This window comes from Lasiosphaeria miniovina (genome assembly GCF_030549165.1).
Source record: "Lasiosphaeria miniovina strain SMH2392-1A chromosome Unknown B0T26scaffold_3, whole genome shotgun sequence".
NCBI classification, from domain to species: Eukaryota; Fungi; Ascomycota; class Sordariomycetes; order Sordariales; family Lasiosphaeriaceae; genus Lasiosphaeria; species Lasiosphaeria miniovina.
The window spans coordinates 4,452,981-4,468,357 of NW_026848222.1; the positions used below are offsets into that span (position 1 = coordinate 4,452,981).

The 15,377-nt window shown below is 53.2% G+C and overlaps 5 protein-coding genes across 5 annotated transcripts; 1 reads left to right on the forward strand and 4 right to left on the reverse strand.

Annotated features, from left to right (window-relative positions):
* Positions 1 to 3,819: 3,819 nt before the first annotated feature.
* On the reverse strand, positions 3,820 to 5,456 carry B0T26DRAFT_240419 (uncharacterized protein). Its single transcript, XM_060433944.1, has 3 exons — positions 4,847 to 5,456; positions 4,555 to 4,729; positions 3,820 to 4,337 (listed from the first exon to the last, which is right to left on the reverse strand). Exons 1-3 carry the CDS (start codon positions 5,259 to 5,261, stop codon positions 4,130 to 4,132), a joined length of 798 nt encoding a protein of 265 aa, XP_060298841.1. The 5' UTR covers positions 5,262 to 5,456; the 3' UTR covers positions 3,820 to 4,129.
* Positions 5,457 to 6,276: 820 nt separating this feature from the next.
* On the reverse strand, positions 6,277 to 7,558 carry B0T26DRAFT_240377 (uncharacterized protein). The gene has a single exon (XM_060433943.1). The coding sequence runs from the start codon at positions 7,413 to 7,415 to the stop codon at positions 6,507 to 6,509; it is 909 nt and encodes a 302-aa protein (XP_060298842.1). The 5' UTR covers positions 7,416 to 7,558; the 3' UTR covers positions 6,277 to 6,506.
* A 2,005-nt stretch (positions 7,559 to 9,563) lies between these two features.
* On the reverse strand, positions 9,564 to 9,830 carry B0T26DRAFT_640837 (uncharacterized protein; the record flags this gene model as incomplete). Its single annotated transcript, XM_060437272.1, has 1 exon — positions 9,564 to 9,830. A coding segment is annotated over one exon (267 nt), but the record flags the coding sequence as incomplete, so codon positions are not given.
* Positions 9,831 to 10,204: 374 nt separating this feature from the next.
* B0T26DRAFT_750260 (uncharacterized protein) lies at positions 10,205 to 11,294 on the reverse strand (the record flags this gene model as incomplete). Its single annotated transcript, XM_060445198.1, has 4 exons — positions 10,205 to 10,414; positions 10,592 to 10,682; positions 10,763 to 10,971; positions 11,091 to 11,294. 4 exons carry the CDS (start codon positions 11,292 to 11,294, stop codon positions 10,205 to 10,207), a joined length of 714 nt encoding a protein of 237 aa, XP_060298844.1.
* Positions 11,295 to 12,322: 1,028 nt separating this feature from the next.
* Positions 12,323 to 13,458, forward strand: B0T26DRAFT_644263 (4-nitrophenylphosphatase; the record flags this gene model as incomplete). Its single annotated transcript, XM_060437615.1, has 4 exons — positions 12,323 to 12,397; positions 12,481 to 12,502; positions 12,570 to 12,638; positions 12,698 to 13,458. 4 exons carry the CDS (start codon positions 12,323 to 12,325, stop codon positions 13,456 to 13,458), a joined length of 927 nt encoding a protein of 308 aa, XP_060298845.1.
* Between the last annotated feature and the right edge of the window lie 1,919 nt (positions 13,459 to 15,377).

Sequence of the window (15,377 nt, forward strand, 5' to 3'; positions counted from 1 at the left end):
TGGCTCCATCTATGCCTACAGCGGCGCAAAGCCCTGGGCGGAACAACGGACGCTGGAGCGAGGGGCCATAATCCGCGGGCCTTGGGTTGCAACCGGATTCGGGGTCGTCCTGGAAATTGATTCTCGAGGACGTTAGGGACCCGTGTGGGTCATCTACAATTTCCACACGATGGGCAACGATGGCAAACACCATCACGTTCCGATCATGCAGGAAGGCGACACCGCGCCGGTCCCTCACATTGGGCGCCTCACAGAGGCATGCGACAGGACCTTCACCATTTCAAAGATCGCTGAGAGCATCGCAGAGCTCAAGAACGAGTCGGCAAAGATTGACTTCAAGGTCGAGGCTACGGTGGAGTTTCAGATTGTTCGGGTCAAGGCATGCGCATCAACGGGGATGCCACTCGTCCGTCAGTTCGTCAAAGCAGATTAAGAGACTGTGAGGGCGATACCTCCGAGAGGATTTGTATTACCATAGAGTGCGATTCATTTAGATCTGTCTTCGTCCTTGCGACGCCACGGCAGCTTGGTTCTACGCGGGGAGTGCTTGCTGTGAGGGAGTGTTCTTTTCCGTTGAATTTTGGTTGATGGATTCTTGACTTTTCTGGGCTGATCAGCAAGGGACCAACAAGGCCTTTCATTGGCATTTTCTACCGCCGCACGTGCTTTTTCATGGATTGAACCTGTGCGCCTGCCAAAGTGTTGGCCTAAGAGATCGAAACTACCCGATATACATGTTGCAGAATCACCTACCCTCCATGGAAGTTCAGAATATACGGGTGAATTTGGAAGGATATAACGGCAATGGGAGCTTCGTGCCTGCCGCCGAGCAGGAGATCCCCTCTCTTCGGCCGTAGTGGCACAAATGCGCTTGTCTTTCTGGCTCGAACAGCGTTTGCACCCTCTCGAGCCTCGACATCCAAAATGCGTCCTGGTTCACGTGGCGAAGGGCTCGGGTTGGGCAGGCCGGGACTGACCCCTATCAAGCCGCCCAAGCTGCTGCGGGATACCCAAACCTCAAGAAAGCCCGCGAAATCCAAGCTGCTGCGGGACACCCAAACCGTAAGAAGGCCCGCGAGGTTCACGCTGCCCGTGGTTACCCAGGCCTCAGGAACGGCCACGAAACTATGGCTACCGGCGGGTATGCCCACCTCAAGAAGGCCCACGAGGTCGATGCTGCTCTGGGCTACCCCAGTCTCCAGAAGGCATAGGCGGTCAATGCAGCTACGGGCCATCCCGGTCTCCGGAAGGCAAACGCGGTCAATGCTGCTGCGGGTTACCCCAGTCTCAGGAAGGTGACTGCGGTCAGTATTGCCTTGGGACACTCTGACCTCCAGGCATCGAGAGCGAGGCTCAACGCTGAGAGAATTGCAAAAATTAGCGCACTTCGAGGTGCGATAGAGATCAGACAGTTTCTGGCTCAAGGTCCAAGTGTTTCCGCACCTCTATATGCCAAATAGGAACGGCTTCAGAGAAGGGTGGCCTCGCAGCAAACAGAACGTAGGACAATCAATAACCATGCTATATGGTATCACCCCACGGAGGCACCGTTTGGTGTACGTTGGCAGGGCGATGGTGGACCGACATTTGACGAGAGCGAGTATATGAGCAAACCAAATCCTGCAATCTCTGTCAGACCAGTGTAGGACAAGCTGGCCTGGGCTACACAATTGCGTCGCGAGGTAACTGTTACAACTCTTATATTACTAGTTTTCAAAAAGCTGACGGATAGTACAGTGGGAGAAGGAGAATCAGCCTGCGCCCAAACACCAGGTTGTGATGGCCACGGATTTGAGAAGGCTTGTAACAACTTAGACCAAATTTTGACACCAGCTAATGTGGAGGCTAGTATTGTTAAACATCTTGGGAGGATTTTGTAGTCGTAACGTTACTTCGAACAGGTATTCATTCTAGCTAATGTCAACTTTGAGATCACCATAGATAAATAGAGTGGCACTATGATTTATCCAAACGCTCCGTAATACGCTGCTTAGTCCGCTTGGTCCACGTGAAGTAATTAAAAAGTGAATTGCTGTGAAAATCCCAGAGCAACCATATTGTTGGAATAACATACTGGAATGACGCGCTGATCCAAGGAATGCGGCTCCGCATTCCTGGCCACAGCAACATCTGTGGAGGAGCGGGCCTGACAGATGCATATATATTGGCCTACGCCCACCTGTTCAGATAGAGAAGAAGACAGACAGACACAAACGAATCCATCACTTGAACCACCACCTTACGGCGCGCAGCGCGCCATGCTGTTTCCAGTACCGGTACCCTGGTGATTCCTACACATATACAACTCGTCCCCAAGTGCCAAAAACTGCGTAATAGATACAGGCTTTAAGGAAGCAGTTGGTAACAATTGCCGTGAAAATGGCCTCCTCCAAGCCTTTTCGTGGCAATTGTTACCAACTGCTTCCCAATATGCGAATAATATTTCCGGACTCTAAATGTATTAGGAATAGGTCGATTAAAATTTGCATGGTGCCAAGGGTAGGGGAGCCCCAGCAGCTAAGAAGCCCCGCGCCTCGGTCAGCCACCGCCCGATTTGCGGCAGACCGTTTTAGGTTTAGGTTAAATTTCAATTTGATTCAGACTCTACGGTAGGATGTTGGCTGTCAATAGAGGTTCTGAGCGATTTCCATCCTTGGAAAGGTGTTATTCTAGAGAGGAACCAACTGGCAAGGCAAGGAATTTTTTATTTTTTTTACCTGTAGGTGCCTAATCACCATGCTGTTAACAATTGCTACACAAAGTGGCAATCCTTCCACGCCAATCTGAACCTACGGGTTTCCAAAACTCAATTGTCCATTCCTCCCCTCACCACCATCCGCCCCATCCTCCGTTTTCCCACCCGAGATTTAAGCGTCCTCCGCATTCTCAACCATGGGCGTGGCTGGCTAATCGAGATCCATCTCTTAAAATGGCTGATCATTTGAGACACCCGTTCCACTGCTAGGCTGGGTCCGAGATCCCCGCGCCGGCCGGGAAGCAGGGGTCGGGCTCACCTCACGCTCAGAATCCTCTTCGTTATCCTCGCCTTCGGAACTGGCAAGGAAACTAAAGTTGCGACTCGTGGGACTGGGCATGTTGAACTGCGAACCTAAAGGTTGCGCGCTGGTTGGTGAGTTGACGCTAAAAACATCGTTTCCGTCAGGCAGATCAAATCCAGAAGAGGCCCAAATAGATTTGGGACTATCAAGTGCTGTCCCCAGGGTGGATTCCCCACCAGCAGATGTCGCAAAGTAAGTGCCTGGAGAGCGGCCACTGGCTCGATCGCGAGCCCGCAGTTCCTCCTGTATGTCCTTGTCAGGGCGCATCTGCTCCTTGGCCTGCTGCTGGTTGAAGGCGGTAAAGACGTTGCCGATGGCCTTCTCGTTGATCTTGAGGGTGGTCTCGTAGATGGCTTCAACCTCCTCGGTGCTGAGAGGCTGGTCATCTCCCTCACCATGGAGGCCCTCAAGCACTTCATCATCGTGCTCCCGAGTGGCAATCTCCACCATATCCTCCTGTTCTTCCCAGTCCTCCTGGCTCACATCGTCGGGGAGCTTGCGGATCCATGCGCTCTCCCGACCATGCTTCGCATAGACCCGTTGTCCTAAAACGGGGCCTTTGCGTGATCATAGTCCCGTCCAAGCTCGGCGTACTTCTCAATGGCGTCGTCGGCATCAATGTTGATCTCGGCATGGGGATTCTGAGCAAAGTACATGGCAGCCTGGATTACAGCCTGCGACTGCTCACAGCCATCGCGGAATCCACCCTCTGGATGCATGCGAAGAAGTTTGAACAGGACCATCGTGAGGAACTGTCCGGCTCTCTTCATGCCCTTGCTGTTGTAGTCCCTAATGTAGTTGGGAGGGAGGAGAACCCAGATGAAGCGATTAAAAGGCAGACCAAAGTACTAGGAGATGAGCTCATAGGCAAATAGGCGCTACAGCAGAACCGAAGAAAAGTGCTTGGGCATGATGCACTCATTTCGGAGCTGCTCGGCATATTTGCGGTTGGCCTTGTCTTCCAGGACGTCATAGTACGTATCAGGGACGCGGAGTATAATAAACGTGACAAGCCACTTATTTCCAATTCTCCAAATACGCCCAAAGGCCTAGAATGTCAGAGGGCGGTTCTAACCCTCTATAAGAATGATGCCTTCGGTGCAGGCGCCTTGCAGATTGAGGCCAACGGTGCTGACAGCCATATTGAGAACCAAAGCGTCGATATCAGCGTCGGGGTCGTTGAACTTCGCGTATATCGCATTCCTCTCATTGTCTATTTGGTAACCGCGAACGCCCAAGGCCGAAAACGAAGCCTTCTCCAGAATGGCGACCATCCATCTGTTGTATGTTAGTACCAGTTCCAAGTTTTGAAGTGGTTTCGTAACAATTACCGTGGGATTACGCCTTATGTGCTGCCCAAGGCAACTGTTACGAAGCTGTTCCTGCTACGCCGAGGCGCAGTTCGTAACAATTGCCGTCGTAACAATTGCCGTGAGCTTGAGCCAAAGAGGTAGAATTCCATGGCGATTGTTACGAGGAGAGGGGGCTGACTTACTGCTGCATAACCTGGCTGAATACAAGGACCAGGGTTCTTTTGCCGACCTTTTTGTTTTCGCGAATAAGCTCGACAGCGCGGAACAAAATAGGCGAGTCTGTTATGCAATAGGTGACCATAGACATTCGATCGCTAGCAGGCGGCGGAATCCGTTTATTGTGGAGAGTGGCAGCAACTTAATATGAGAGTGCACCGTCAGGGTCAAAATGTGCAAGGCGGTCCATTTGACCGGTACCAAGCCGAGCCTTAGGGGCTTTACCGGCTTTAAGGAGGCGGTCATGGCGGACTCTACCTGACTTGAGGAAGGCCTCCATGGCCTTATTACGAACGCTAGTAACCATATTGGCGACAGACTGCGAAGACCTAGTCGAAAGGCCATCCCTTCGCAAGCACAGGACCATACTCTTATAGTCCATAGCGAGGAGCTGCAAGATACGATGAAATATTATATTGATAGATCCCTTGGACTCCTCTGGGGATTCGCGCTTGTCGTGAACATTGGCTGCATCGCCCTCAATAATGCCCTCGTCATCATCGGGGGGGAGGGTCGGAAGCATCTTCAAAAACTCCATGGTGAGATCGGAAACGACCCCCTCCATGAACTCCTTGTATCGCACATCTTCGGTTCTGTAGCGGAATGCAGGCATATGCTCTCGAGGGAAGATGAAGTTGCTGGGGTCGTTGGGATCGATTATTCCGGTAGTCATGGTTCTTCGGAGGACAAAATCGGTAAAGAATTGCTTGAGGATCGCATCCGAGGTTGCCTCAACCCCCCCCCCCCCCCACTAGTCTTGACCATGCTCATGGCCCAGCGATGCAAGCACCAAAACCGAATGCTCCGCTGTGCGGCTTCAATCAGGGCCTCCCGCTTCTCATCAGAGTAGCTCTCATGGAAGATAGCGTTGTAGATGGCCTGCTGGTCCTCTTCACTTGGCTCAAACTCCTCCACGTCCTCCATGATGGTCGCTGCTTTCTGGCGTCTTACCCGACCCATGCCTAGCTGCCTCGGATTCGGAGGTATCAAAATACCTTCAGAGGCAAACGGCTGAAAAGAGTGGGTGGCAAGGTAATGCCAGTTCGCCCAGTGCGGCATATGCATGCCGATCTTGATCCCCGAAGCACACTCAATCTGCCATGCGAGGCCGCGAATATCCTCGATGCGATTGAGAATTGGGGTAGCCGTCATCAGTAGAACAGACTTCTTCGGAATCTGCTGGACCATTCTTGCGTACGTGGTGTGGCGATTTCGGATGTAATGCGCCTCGTCGCAGATGACAAAGTCGAAGACCGGTGCCTGAAAGGTGCCATCGCTGAGCTTGAGCAGAAAGTTCTTGATGTACGTGAAATCGCTCTCATCTAACATGGCCTCGTCAAAACCCTTGCGACCCTTGGCCTTGGCGCAGGCCTTGCGCTGCTCATGGGTGGCTGACTCCATAAACTCTGCGTCGTCCTCCCAGTCGTAATCATCACCGCGACCCATGCCATTGTTCATTGTTCAGCCGGTACTCCTCGTCCTCCATGAGGGCGACAGTCTCCTCGCCATTGGCCACTATGATCTCTTCTTCCCCATCGAGATCCTCAACATAGTCGTCGACTTCATCTTCATCTCTATCGGTATCGCTGTCCGGAGGCGGCGGATCAGGCTCATCATCGAGCTTGTCCTCCTCAGTAACAAACTCATCGCTTCGGGGACCCAACTTCTTCCTTCTCTCGCGCTGAGCCTTCCGTTCGGCCTTGGCCTCCGCCTTATCCCGGGCACGCTGCATTTTCTTCTCCTCCCTGTCGGCCTTCCTGGCTTCGGCGGTCCTCTTCGCTAGCACCTTCCGCACTCCAACGCTGTAAAGCGGCATGCCATCTCGAGTGCGAACATCAGGGGCCTTTGCCTTTGCCTCGGCGAGCTTTCCCCGTTTCTTGGGCAGAGATCTGCCTACATTGTCGCAAGGTGTCGTCTCCTAACTAACAAAAACTTGATCATCGAGATGTGGCTGCATAGCCTCGGTGGAACCCTTCACCACTTTGCGGTAGATGCCCTTGAAGCACCGAGCAGTAAAGGCGGAATACGAAGAAATGATCACAAATTTGGCTGTCTGCTCTAAAGTTAGCTTCCTTATCGAGCTATTTCGTAACACTTGTTTTGGCCCCCAGGCTAGAGCTGCTCCCCATTTCATAACAAGTGTCGTGAAAAGGCGCTCGCTCGGCAGTAGACCATGGCAATTGTTACGGGCTGCTTCGAAGGGGCTCCAAAATAGGGTACTCAAGTCAAGTGTTACGAAATGGGTGGTTTGGGATTGGGATGCTCTTACCGATGCCTTGTGACGAGTCTGTGAAAATCGCTTCATTTTAGCCATGAAGCCGTCCTTGGTCAGGGTGGCCTCGGCCAGGGCCGGGTTAGTCGCAGCAGATTTGGCGTTGACATAGTAAACGAGGGGCTTAGGACGCCACCGGCAAACTTTTTGACCTCTGAAGAATTGGCTGATCAGGTTAGCAGGGACCAGTAAAAGACTGGCCCCCGCATCAACCTCCCCTCCCTCCACCTCAACGCGCTGCCAGTGAAGGCGTCGCATCATGAGGGTTGTGATGGCGGTAAGAGACTTGCCGAGACCGACGCTGGTGGCTAGGACGTAGCCGCGAAGGAAGCCGTGGATAGTTTCATCGATCCTGTCGGCATCTGCCAATTGGTGCAGGAAAATCTTGTACTCGTGGCCATCCGGGTTGACGAGCTTGAATGGTAGGCCGTCCTTCCAATCAATTTTTTCTCTTTCCTCCTCCGACACACCGAGTTTGTCGAGGGGTCGATTAATGTTGAGGCCTTTGGGCGGCGTCTCGGCGATGAGTGCATTGAACTGGGCAGTGTGTCGCATAGCCGTCTTGTTCACCGCGAGCTCACCGAGAAGGCTCGGTGCTTCTCGCGACCCTCATCGCTCAATGTACCGGCGCGGTAGGCGAGATTGCGCACGTTGAACTCTTCGGCGGACAAGCCTTCGCGTGTCATGATCAGTTCGATCTGCATGGCTTCGGACTTGGTGATAAAGCCGCCAATATCTGTGCCAGGGACGTGCTTCGAGATCTCCTCCATGGTCTTTGCATTCGTTTCCGACTGGGACATGGGATATTCGCTGCGAAGAAAATCGAGGATATACCCGAGGGTCAGGTCGTCCATGGGGAGGAGAGGGACATACTGATCCCTGACGCTGGTGCGATTGCCACGGCGGCGACTGCGACCAGCAGCCCTCTCGTAATAGCTGACAACACCATTCCCCATACCCTTTGCAAAGAAGCGTTGGCGCACCATGTTGGCATGGACAAGGCGAGGAAGGCTGGTCTCGTGACAGCCCATGATGAGGCGGCCCTGCCGATACGGTGTGGCGATTTCCTCTGCCGGCGGGGCCCGATGCGCAAGGGCCGCCATGGATATTCCACCCCGCTGTAGCATGTGTGCCTCGCTGTTGACCAAGTGTTCCGCATCCTTGGCCCGCACCTGTTGCTTTCCAGCAACCGGTTTTTCAACCTTGTAGAAGTAGTCCAACGCGTCCTCGACGCGAGAGTAGCCGAGTTTCTGGTTGCAACGGCGTCGGTCCGTAAAACATTGCATAATGGTGCAAGCAATGAAGAACTCATCGGCTGAGAATCCAAAGTATATGCCCTTTTGGTTGGCTGCATCTCCGGTACGACGAAGCCAGCGGCGAGTTCCCTGCTATTCAATGTCCTCTGTAGAGTATAACAAGACGTTGAGGGCAGCCAGGACAGCCGAATGGTCAAGCGACACAAAGTCCCACTTCTTCTTGTTCTGCTTGCCGGGCTCTTCAACGTCGCCGTGGAGAACCTTTATATAATAAGCAGGCTCATTGAATCCGACCAACTTCTCAACAAGGTCCGAAAACATCTTGTTCTTCGTCATGTCTTTGAGGCCCGACATGAACTTCTGCCACATCATCCTGGGCTTGCTCTTGCCAGTTCCACCAACCTCCGCAACGGCTCCGACAGAAGCAACCCAGCCGAGAAATGGACCGCAAAGGTCGGCAGCTGTGAATGAGTTAGCATGACGTTTGTATGAGGAGGATGGTAGGTTCGAGGGTAGTTCGTAACAATTTCCGTGGAGAGCGGGTCATTCTAAGCCTTTTCATAGCAATTGTTACGAAGAAGGCGTGTAACGGTGAATCAGAATATGGTAAAGACGAAAGCTGTGCTTACCTTGGCTGTCGAGATAGAGATTGAAGGCCAATTGGAACTCAAAGCCAGCAACCGCTGTGGAGACGTTGCGGACTTGCTTGCTGATGTCGTAGGCGATGGTAAGGCCAGTTAAATGGCATTTATCGCGGTAGGTAAGAGCTGCCTCATCGTCCTTGTTGGCACTGTCAGTGAAGACAATCTCATGCTGCTTGAACTTGAACGTTCGCTCGGGGTCGTGCTTTAAACATTCCTTCCAGTATCCCGGATACTCCTCTTTGGGCAAGAAGGTATAAAGATTCTTGAAATTGAAGTGCAAGTCCATATTGTACTTGAACGAGAGGGACTCCTTCAGGTCAGCACTTCGACCGAACTTCGCTTTCTCGTCGAATTCAAGATGTTCAGCATCGATGACCTAGTAGTTGTGTTTCTTCAAGAAGTGAGAAAGACGGAGCTCTGTAAGGCGCTCCTCACGTTGGATACCGGAATTCTCGCTGCCTTCAGAGCCTCTGCGACTGCCTCCGCGACCGCTAACAGCGGCCTTGCCCTTGTTAGCCTTCTGGATGCGCTTCTGTTGCTCTTCGTCGTCTTCGGAGCCCGAGATGGCGGGTGAAGGAGAGACATAACGAGGCATCTTCGCGCCCTTTTTGTTAGTGGCGCCGCTGCTCTGGCGCTTCCGCTTCGAACCCTGGGGGGCATCAGCATCCGGCATCTGCTCATCTTCGAGGGTTTCATCCTCGGCAGCGGCTTGAGATTGGGAAGACCTTTCTTCGCTGTTTTTATCTCGCAGCGTTCAGCTGAGCTTGAGTCGTCTCGTATTGTTGGATTTCGTCCTTTGTAGCCTAGCTGGGACGTCCGTACTTTTGCCGGAGTGCTGTTTGCAAAGCCTCCAACTTTTGCTCCAGCCGCCGGACAGCGGCGTTAGGACCGATCATGCGCATCATCTCGTCGGGCACTCTCTTTGGGGCACTCTCATCTAGACGGAGGCCTATGTGGTTTAAGATGGCTAGGTAGGGTGTTTGCGTACCGCGACCCAGGAAGGCATCTTGGATAACGGCATTTATCTTGGCGTTATGATAGTACTTCTGATAAACAGTACTGTTCGCATTATGCCGCAGGCCTTAGTTGCGAACCGCCTAACTATAGTGTGCTTCGCAGTGTTAGCATACTGGCTAGACTAAGACGAGGGGTACCTACTATCGAGACATTCCGTAAACCCTCGTCGTTGAGAATATTATGCTAGCGGTCCGAGTAGCCCCATACGAATCCTAAGCCGTTCTGAATGATGATCATACGTAGCCGCCGTTTGCGCGTCATCAGATTTCTCCCACAAGTTGAAGAGGCCCCTTTTTGCACTCTGTATACTCTCGTACGCGGCTTTCCTTATACTAATAATCTTCGCATAGAGCTTCTCAAATTCTGACTCCTCCTTGAAGACCTTATGTATCTTGCGGAACACCGGTTTATACAGCCACTCCTTCTTCTACCGAATCTTCAAGGCACGCTTGTTGAGCTTTGTGGCGAAGGACGGGTCGGCCTTAGTCTGGTATCCCTCGCTCGCGATGATACCCTCGGCCAGCGCTTTAGTCAAGATATGAGTGATAGGACAAAGGACTAGGAGTTTCTCTTCGACAAAGATATACCAGGTCGGCACGATGTTTTTGTTCTCGCCCTTGTGGTATCGGAGAAGAACCTACATGCCCAAGCGGTCTCGGCCACCGTTTCTCTCTGAATCGCGAAGAAGCCAGAGATCGATATCCTCCCAGCAGAGGACTTTAAGCTTCGGGTTATTGTCGCGTTTATCTATCTCGTCGCATACCTAGTACGTCTTCACACGTGGCTTGATGTACTTGTCGGTGGTGCAATCTACATCTGTGTAGGCATCCGATTCTTCGTCATACTCCTTAACTTTTGCCTCAAGGTCTCTCGGTTTCGCGTAGACGAGCTCGTGCTTTCGGCAACTGGTGTACATGTAGAATTGGCGGAGGCACACATCGTCGATTCGGTCAAGCCCGATAGAAAATGCCGAGGTGTCACATACCCAGCGGTAGTAAAGGTGGTAGATGTGAAGAAGTCGGAGCCCATGATAGGCTTAATCTTCGGCTCGCGCCTCAACTTCCACGTCTTCGTAGTCTCGGAACGGATGACATTCCGGAGATGATCCATCAGCGGCCTCTCCGGCAGGCAACCCTTGTACTTCCTATACAAGCCGCCCAACTTCCTGATCTGCGCACGGATCGCACTCTCGGCCTGAATTGGTTTTCCCGGAGTTCTGCCCGCCGCATGAGGTAGCGAAAGAATGCTTCGCCAAGCCCTTTATTCTCGTAGCTAAGGGTTTTGATAAGAGCCCTCCAGTCTTGGTGCCCCACCGTCGCCGCGAAGGTAATCCATCGGCGCTTGAGGTCGACGAGGCCGGCCTTGTGCTTGTCCGAGAGTTTCGGTGGCACCGGGCGGCGCTGGTTGCCATGTTGCCAGACATCGTGAAGCTCCTCGGCCTCTAAAGGCTCAGGTTCGGGGGTCTCTTCGCAAACTTTTCGGTATTGCTCGATCTTGGACGGGTCGAGAGGGTCCATTCAGCCAAGGGGCTCGTGCTGGTGGTCAAGCCACAGTTCCCAGCCATAATGAGCCACAGAGCCCGGAACGCTTTCCAGGAGGGGTAAAATACAAGCGAAGGGGCAAAATACGAGTGAAGGGGCAAAATACAAAATGTCAAAGAGGGCAAAATATCAAGGGACAATGTTGCAGCGTGAATACGTTTTCTTTGGGAGTCACCTTGAGAAATCGCAGCAGAACTGTCTTTTTTCTTCTTGGGATTTCCTAAAACTGAGCGCGATGGGACAGCATCTCAAATTTAAACCTGTTGAGCACCATGCTCCGGGATTCTGGCTCCAAGACGATGTGCAACCGTGAATTGGGATGCCGCTTTGGAGTTCCTGAGCTGTGAAGAGACTTTGGCAGGTAGTCCGTGGCCCGAGCTCAGGGTACCTCTGGAGGGTGGTTGAGGGTCCGAAAAGAGCGGGTCAAGGCTAGTGAGAATTGGCACCCAGGACGGCAAAACATTAGCTCAGCTGAGGGGCAGCTTCCAAGTTAAGGGGTTCGTGACCCTCGAAGACGAAGACGAAAACGGCCAGCTATAGGTTGGTACACGGTACATGCAATATTCACCCTGGCCGAATACGTGGCACGCAAAAGATTTGGATTTGCAATGACTGCCGGGCTGCTACCTCAACTGCGGGCGCTGGTGGCAATTAGCGTGCGGTATCCGCCTCTTAGGGCCCGTTAAGCTGGCTTGAGTGGTGACCTGCCCGCTAGGACGGGGTCCCTCGGCTCGCTCCTCGCTCAAAATGGCTTCCCGAGTCAGAAAAGGCAGTCAACCAATCACGCTCTGGTCTCCGGCTGCAGGGCGCGGCCACCGCGAGCTCGGCGGGCATGACTGACCTCGATCCATCTCGTCGCCCTTTCACACCGCATTTCTGTAGGACTGTCCGTTCCAGGCCCAGCGAGCAAGCCACGACGCGCAATTGGCAGCATCGTCCAGCATCGCAATCTTGCACTCGTCCCTCTGCGTTTTATATTCGCGGCAGGAACAACGGCCTTCTCCATGACCGCCCAACCCCAACCAGAATACTTGACGGGCGATGTCGCCGCAATCAATGCCTTTATTGACCGCTTTGATGTGCGTTTTCCTACTCTAGCGTTGGCTTGCCACGATAAGAGATATATGAAATAAGAAATGCTGATCACCAAGCCCCGTGTTAGGTCTTCCTGCTCGATTGTGACGGTGCGCTTTTGTCCCTTCCTTTCCAACTCGCTAGTGTCCTTGGTGTTGACGTTGCCCCTTTTTTCAGGGGTGATATGGTCTGGTGATCATGTCTTTGAAGGTGTGGTTGAGACACTGGAGCTCCTAAGGTCTAGAGGTAAGAAATGCTTTCTGCCCACTTAAGCTTGCCGAAGCTATAACCACGTACCATGCCAGGCAAGAGGACTGTCTTTGTGACAAATAATTCAACAAAGTCGCGGTCTGACTATGTCAAGAAATTTGCCGCCATGGGAATTCCCTCGGATGTCGAGGATATATTCGGGTCGGCATATTCTTCGGCCATCTATATCTCGAGGATTCTCAAGCTGCCGCCGCACCAGAACAAGGTCTTTGTTATTGGTGAAGCAGGCATCGAGAGTGAGCTGAAGAGTGAAAACGTGCCCTTCATCGGCGGCACCGACCCAAGCTTCCGGCGGGACATGACCCCGGAGGACTGGGCGGGCATCGCCGACGGGTCTCTGCTCGACCCCGAGGTGGGCTGCGTGCTCACCGGATTGGATTTCCACATCAACTACCTGAAGCTATCGCACGCATACCAGTATCTTAGACGAGGGGCAAAGTTCTTGGCGACTAACGTCGACTCTACGTTCCCCACCCACAACAGCTTTTTTCCCGGCGCCGGGTCCATCGGCATGCCTTTGGTCAACTCAACGGGACAGAAGCCCGTGTCTCTTGGGAAGCCCAGCCAGGCAATGATGGACGCCATTGAAGGGAAATTTCATCTCGACCGCGAGAGGACGTGTATGATTGGTGACCGGCTTGACACGGATATCCAGTTCGGCATCCAAGGCAAGCTCGGCGGCACGCTTGCGGTCCTGACTGGCGTGAGCCACCGAGAGGACTGGGAGGCGAAAAATGCTGCGGCAGTGCCCAAATTCTACGTGGACAAGTTGAGCGACCTCCTCAAAGCCGCGTGATTACACTGCCCGCCGCAGACGCGTCGTAGTGAACTAGAGGGTCGAGAACGGTCCAAAGAAGGGTGACAGCTTGATCTGAAGATGTGCGGGGGCGATCGGCGGCGGGGTCCTCAGATTCCCGATCCCGGCAACACCACGTTCTGTCCATACTTCCACATCCCATCCGGCACCAAGTACACTAAACAACTGCATACGGAATGGGAAGGTACCCAAGATACGGACCTCTTATCATTATATACACTTCTCTGGTAGATTGTGTGGCTTATTCATGCGTAACATGCACGTGTAGAAAGGAGGTAGACAATAGATTTTTTGGAGCCCATTGGACAACCGGATGCGCACTCAAATCAGGGTTCTCCGTACATACGTCAGAATGGTCCAGAATCCCGAGAACGGGAGGGGGACAGGCATGGTAACACCAAAGTGACAACCCTCGATACACGTGCACGGAGTACTCGTCGACCTCAGGCAATCTGAAATTAGAAAAATTGCCGGTCAGGGATCGACTTCAGAAAGATAAGAGCACGTCCGCTTACACTGCTTCGGAATATCAGGCCGGAAAGCAGAAACGCTCTATATCGTAAGTGAGAAATTAATAATTAGAATAAAGGAACCGACCCGTACAACCTGCATGACAAGGAACCTGCTAGGCCATATGCCTCTCTCGTGACCCTATCTATCGTAGCCCCCGGGAAGACTACTGAACCCGTTCGTCAAATGATTCAAGGCATCATCCATTGATAACACCATGCACAAACTCTCTACCTTACCCAATACTGCATGCACCTCGCACGCCAACGGCGGGTGCTGGGGGCCTGGCTGGCTCAGGCGCAGCCCAGACCATTCCAGTCGCTCGCCGTAGGGTAGCGTTGACCAGAGACCGGCGAGCGCCTATGACGTAGGTCGGCATTTGTTGGGGGGCAGGCGGGCTTTCACAGTTCGCGCTTGCTAGTGGACCGCTAAAACTGCAAATGCAAGCCATCAGCTAGGGGGGACAGGACCCTGAATCTTGAGCTACCCGAACGCCGCCCAGCACCAGGGGGGAGAGCCCTGTTTCTGCCCAGGGTGTGCTCCGTACATACCTAATCCGTACCCATGTGGGGTTGAGAAAGAGAGAGAGCCTCTGCGGGCAGTCAGGTAGCCTCTGGGCCGTGCAAAACTCCACTCCATGGAAGTCTTCCCTGTCTCGACCGCAGGAGCGACTGACCTGCGGAAAGTCTGCAATGGGCACAGGCAGGCGGTCCCTTCCCCCTCCCTCCTCCCCCGGCAGTGAGAGGTGCAGCAGCGTACCCGTGCCTTCCTTAGCTGCTTCCAGATGTGGCCATTTTGTCCTCTTGTTCTCATTTTTCGCGCCGTGATTTAGGGGTCCAGCGAGACCTTGGCACTACCCACAGTCTTACACGCACCACACTCAACCGGAGGGTGGGGGGAAATGGTGACTGCAAACAGATGGCGGCGGCGCAACCCACCTACGACGGGCCCAACTTAACTGGAAGCTAAAAGAAAAGCTCAAAGGGCATCCACATCGGTGAAGTACCTATCTACATGTCCACATCGATTACCTTTGGCTTGGGACGAAATTTCTGCAAGTGGAATCCCATGGATACGGTACCCAAGTTACGGACCGGGGATCTATCGAATTGTCCGGTTTTCTACAAGCAGCTCTTCATGGCACAGCGCAGCATAGCATCTCGCAAGACAATCCTTTCCCACCACTCAGGTGTAGCCGCGGCTGGTGTCACCCTGCCTCGACGAACGGCTCGAGGGCTCGTGCAGTAAACCAACGGAAGGTAGGAAAGGTACAGGGCAGCGCCTACCTAATCTGCATGTATGTACGAAGTACGGAGTACCTTTGGTATGTATGTACCTAAGGTATGGCGGAGCCCGAATGACAGGGCGCACACGGGGCAGAGGGCAAA

What these genes read in the sequence shown, in the direction of transcription:
- B0T26DRAFT_240419 (XM_060433944.1), bottom strand. Translation starts at nt 5,261, where the DNA reads ATGACTACCGGAATAATCGATCCCAACGACCCCAGCAACTTCATCTTC. An exon ending in GGAGGCCTTCCTCAAGTCAG is followed by an intron (nt 4,730 to 4,846) that starts GTAGAGTCCGCC and finishes TCTCATATTAAG; the next exon opens with TTGCTGCCACTCTCCACAAT. An exon ending in TTCAGCCAGGTTATGCAGCA is followed by an intron (nt 4,338 to 4,554) that starts GTAAGTCAGCCC and finishes AACATACAACAG; the next exon opens with ATGGATGGTCGCCATTCTGG.
- B0T26DRAFT_240377 (XM_060433943.1), bottom strand. Translation starts at nt 7,415, where the DNA reads ATGCGACACACTGCCCAGTTCAATGCACTCATCGCCGAGACGCCGCCC.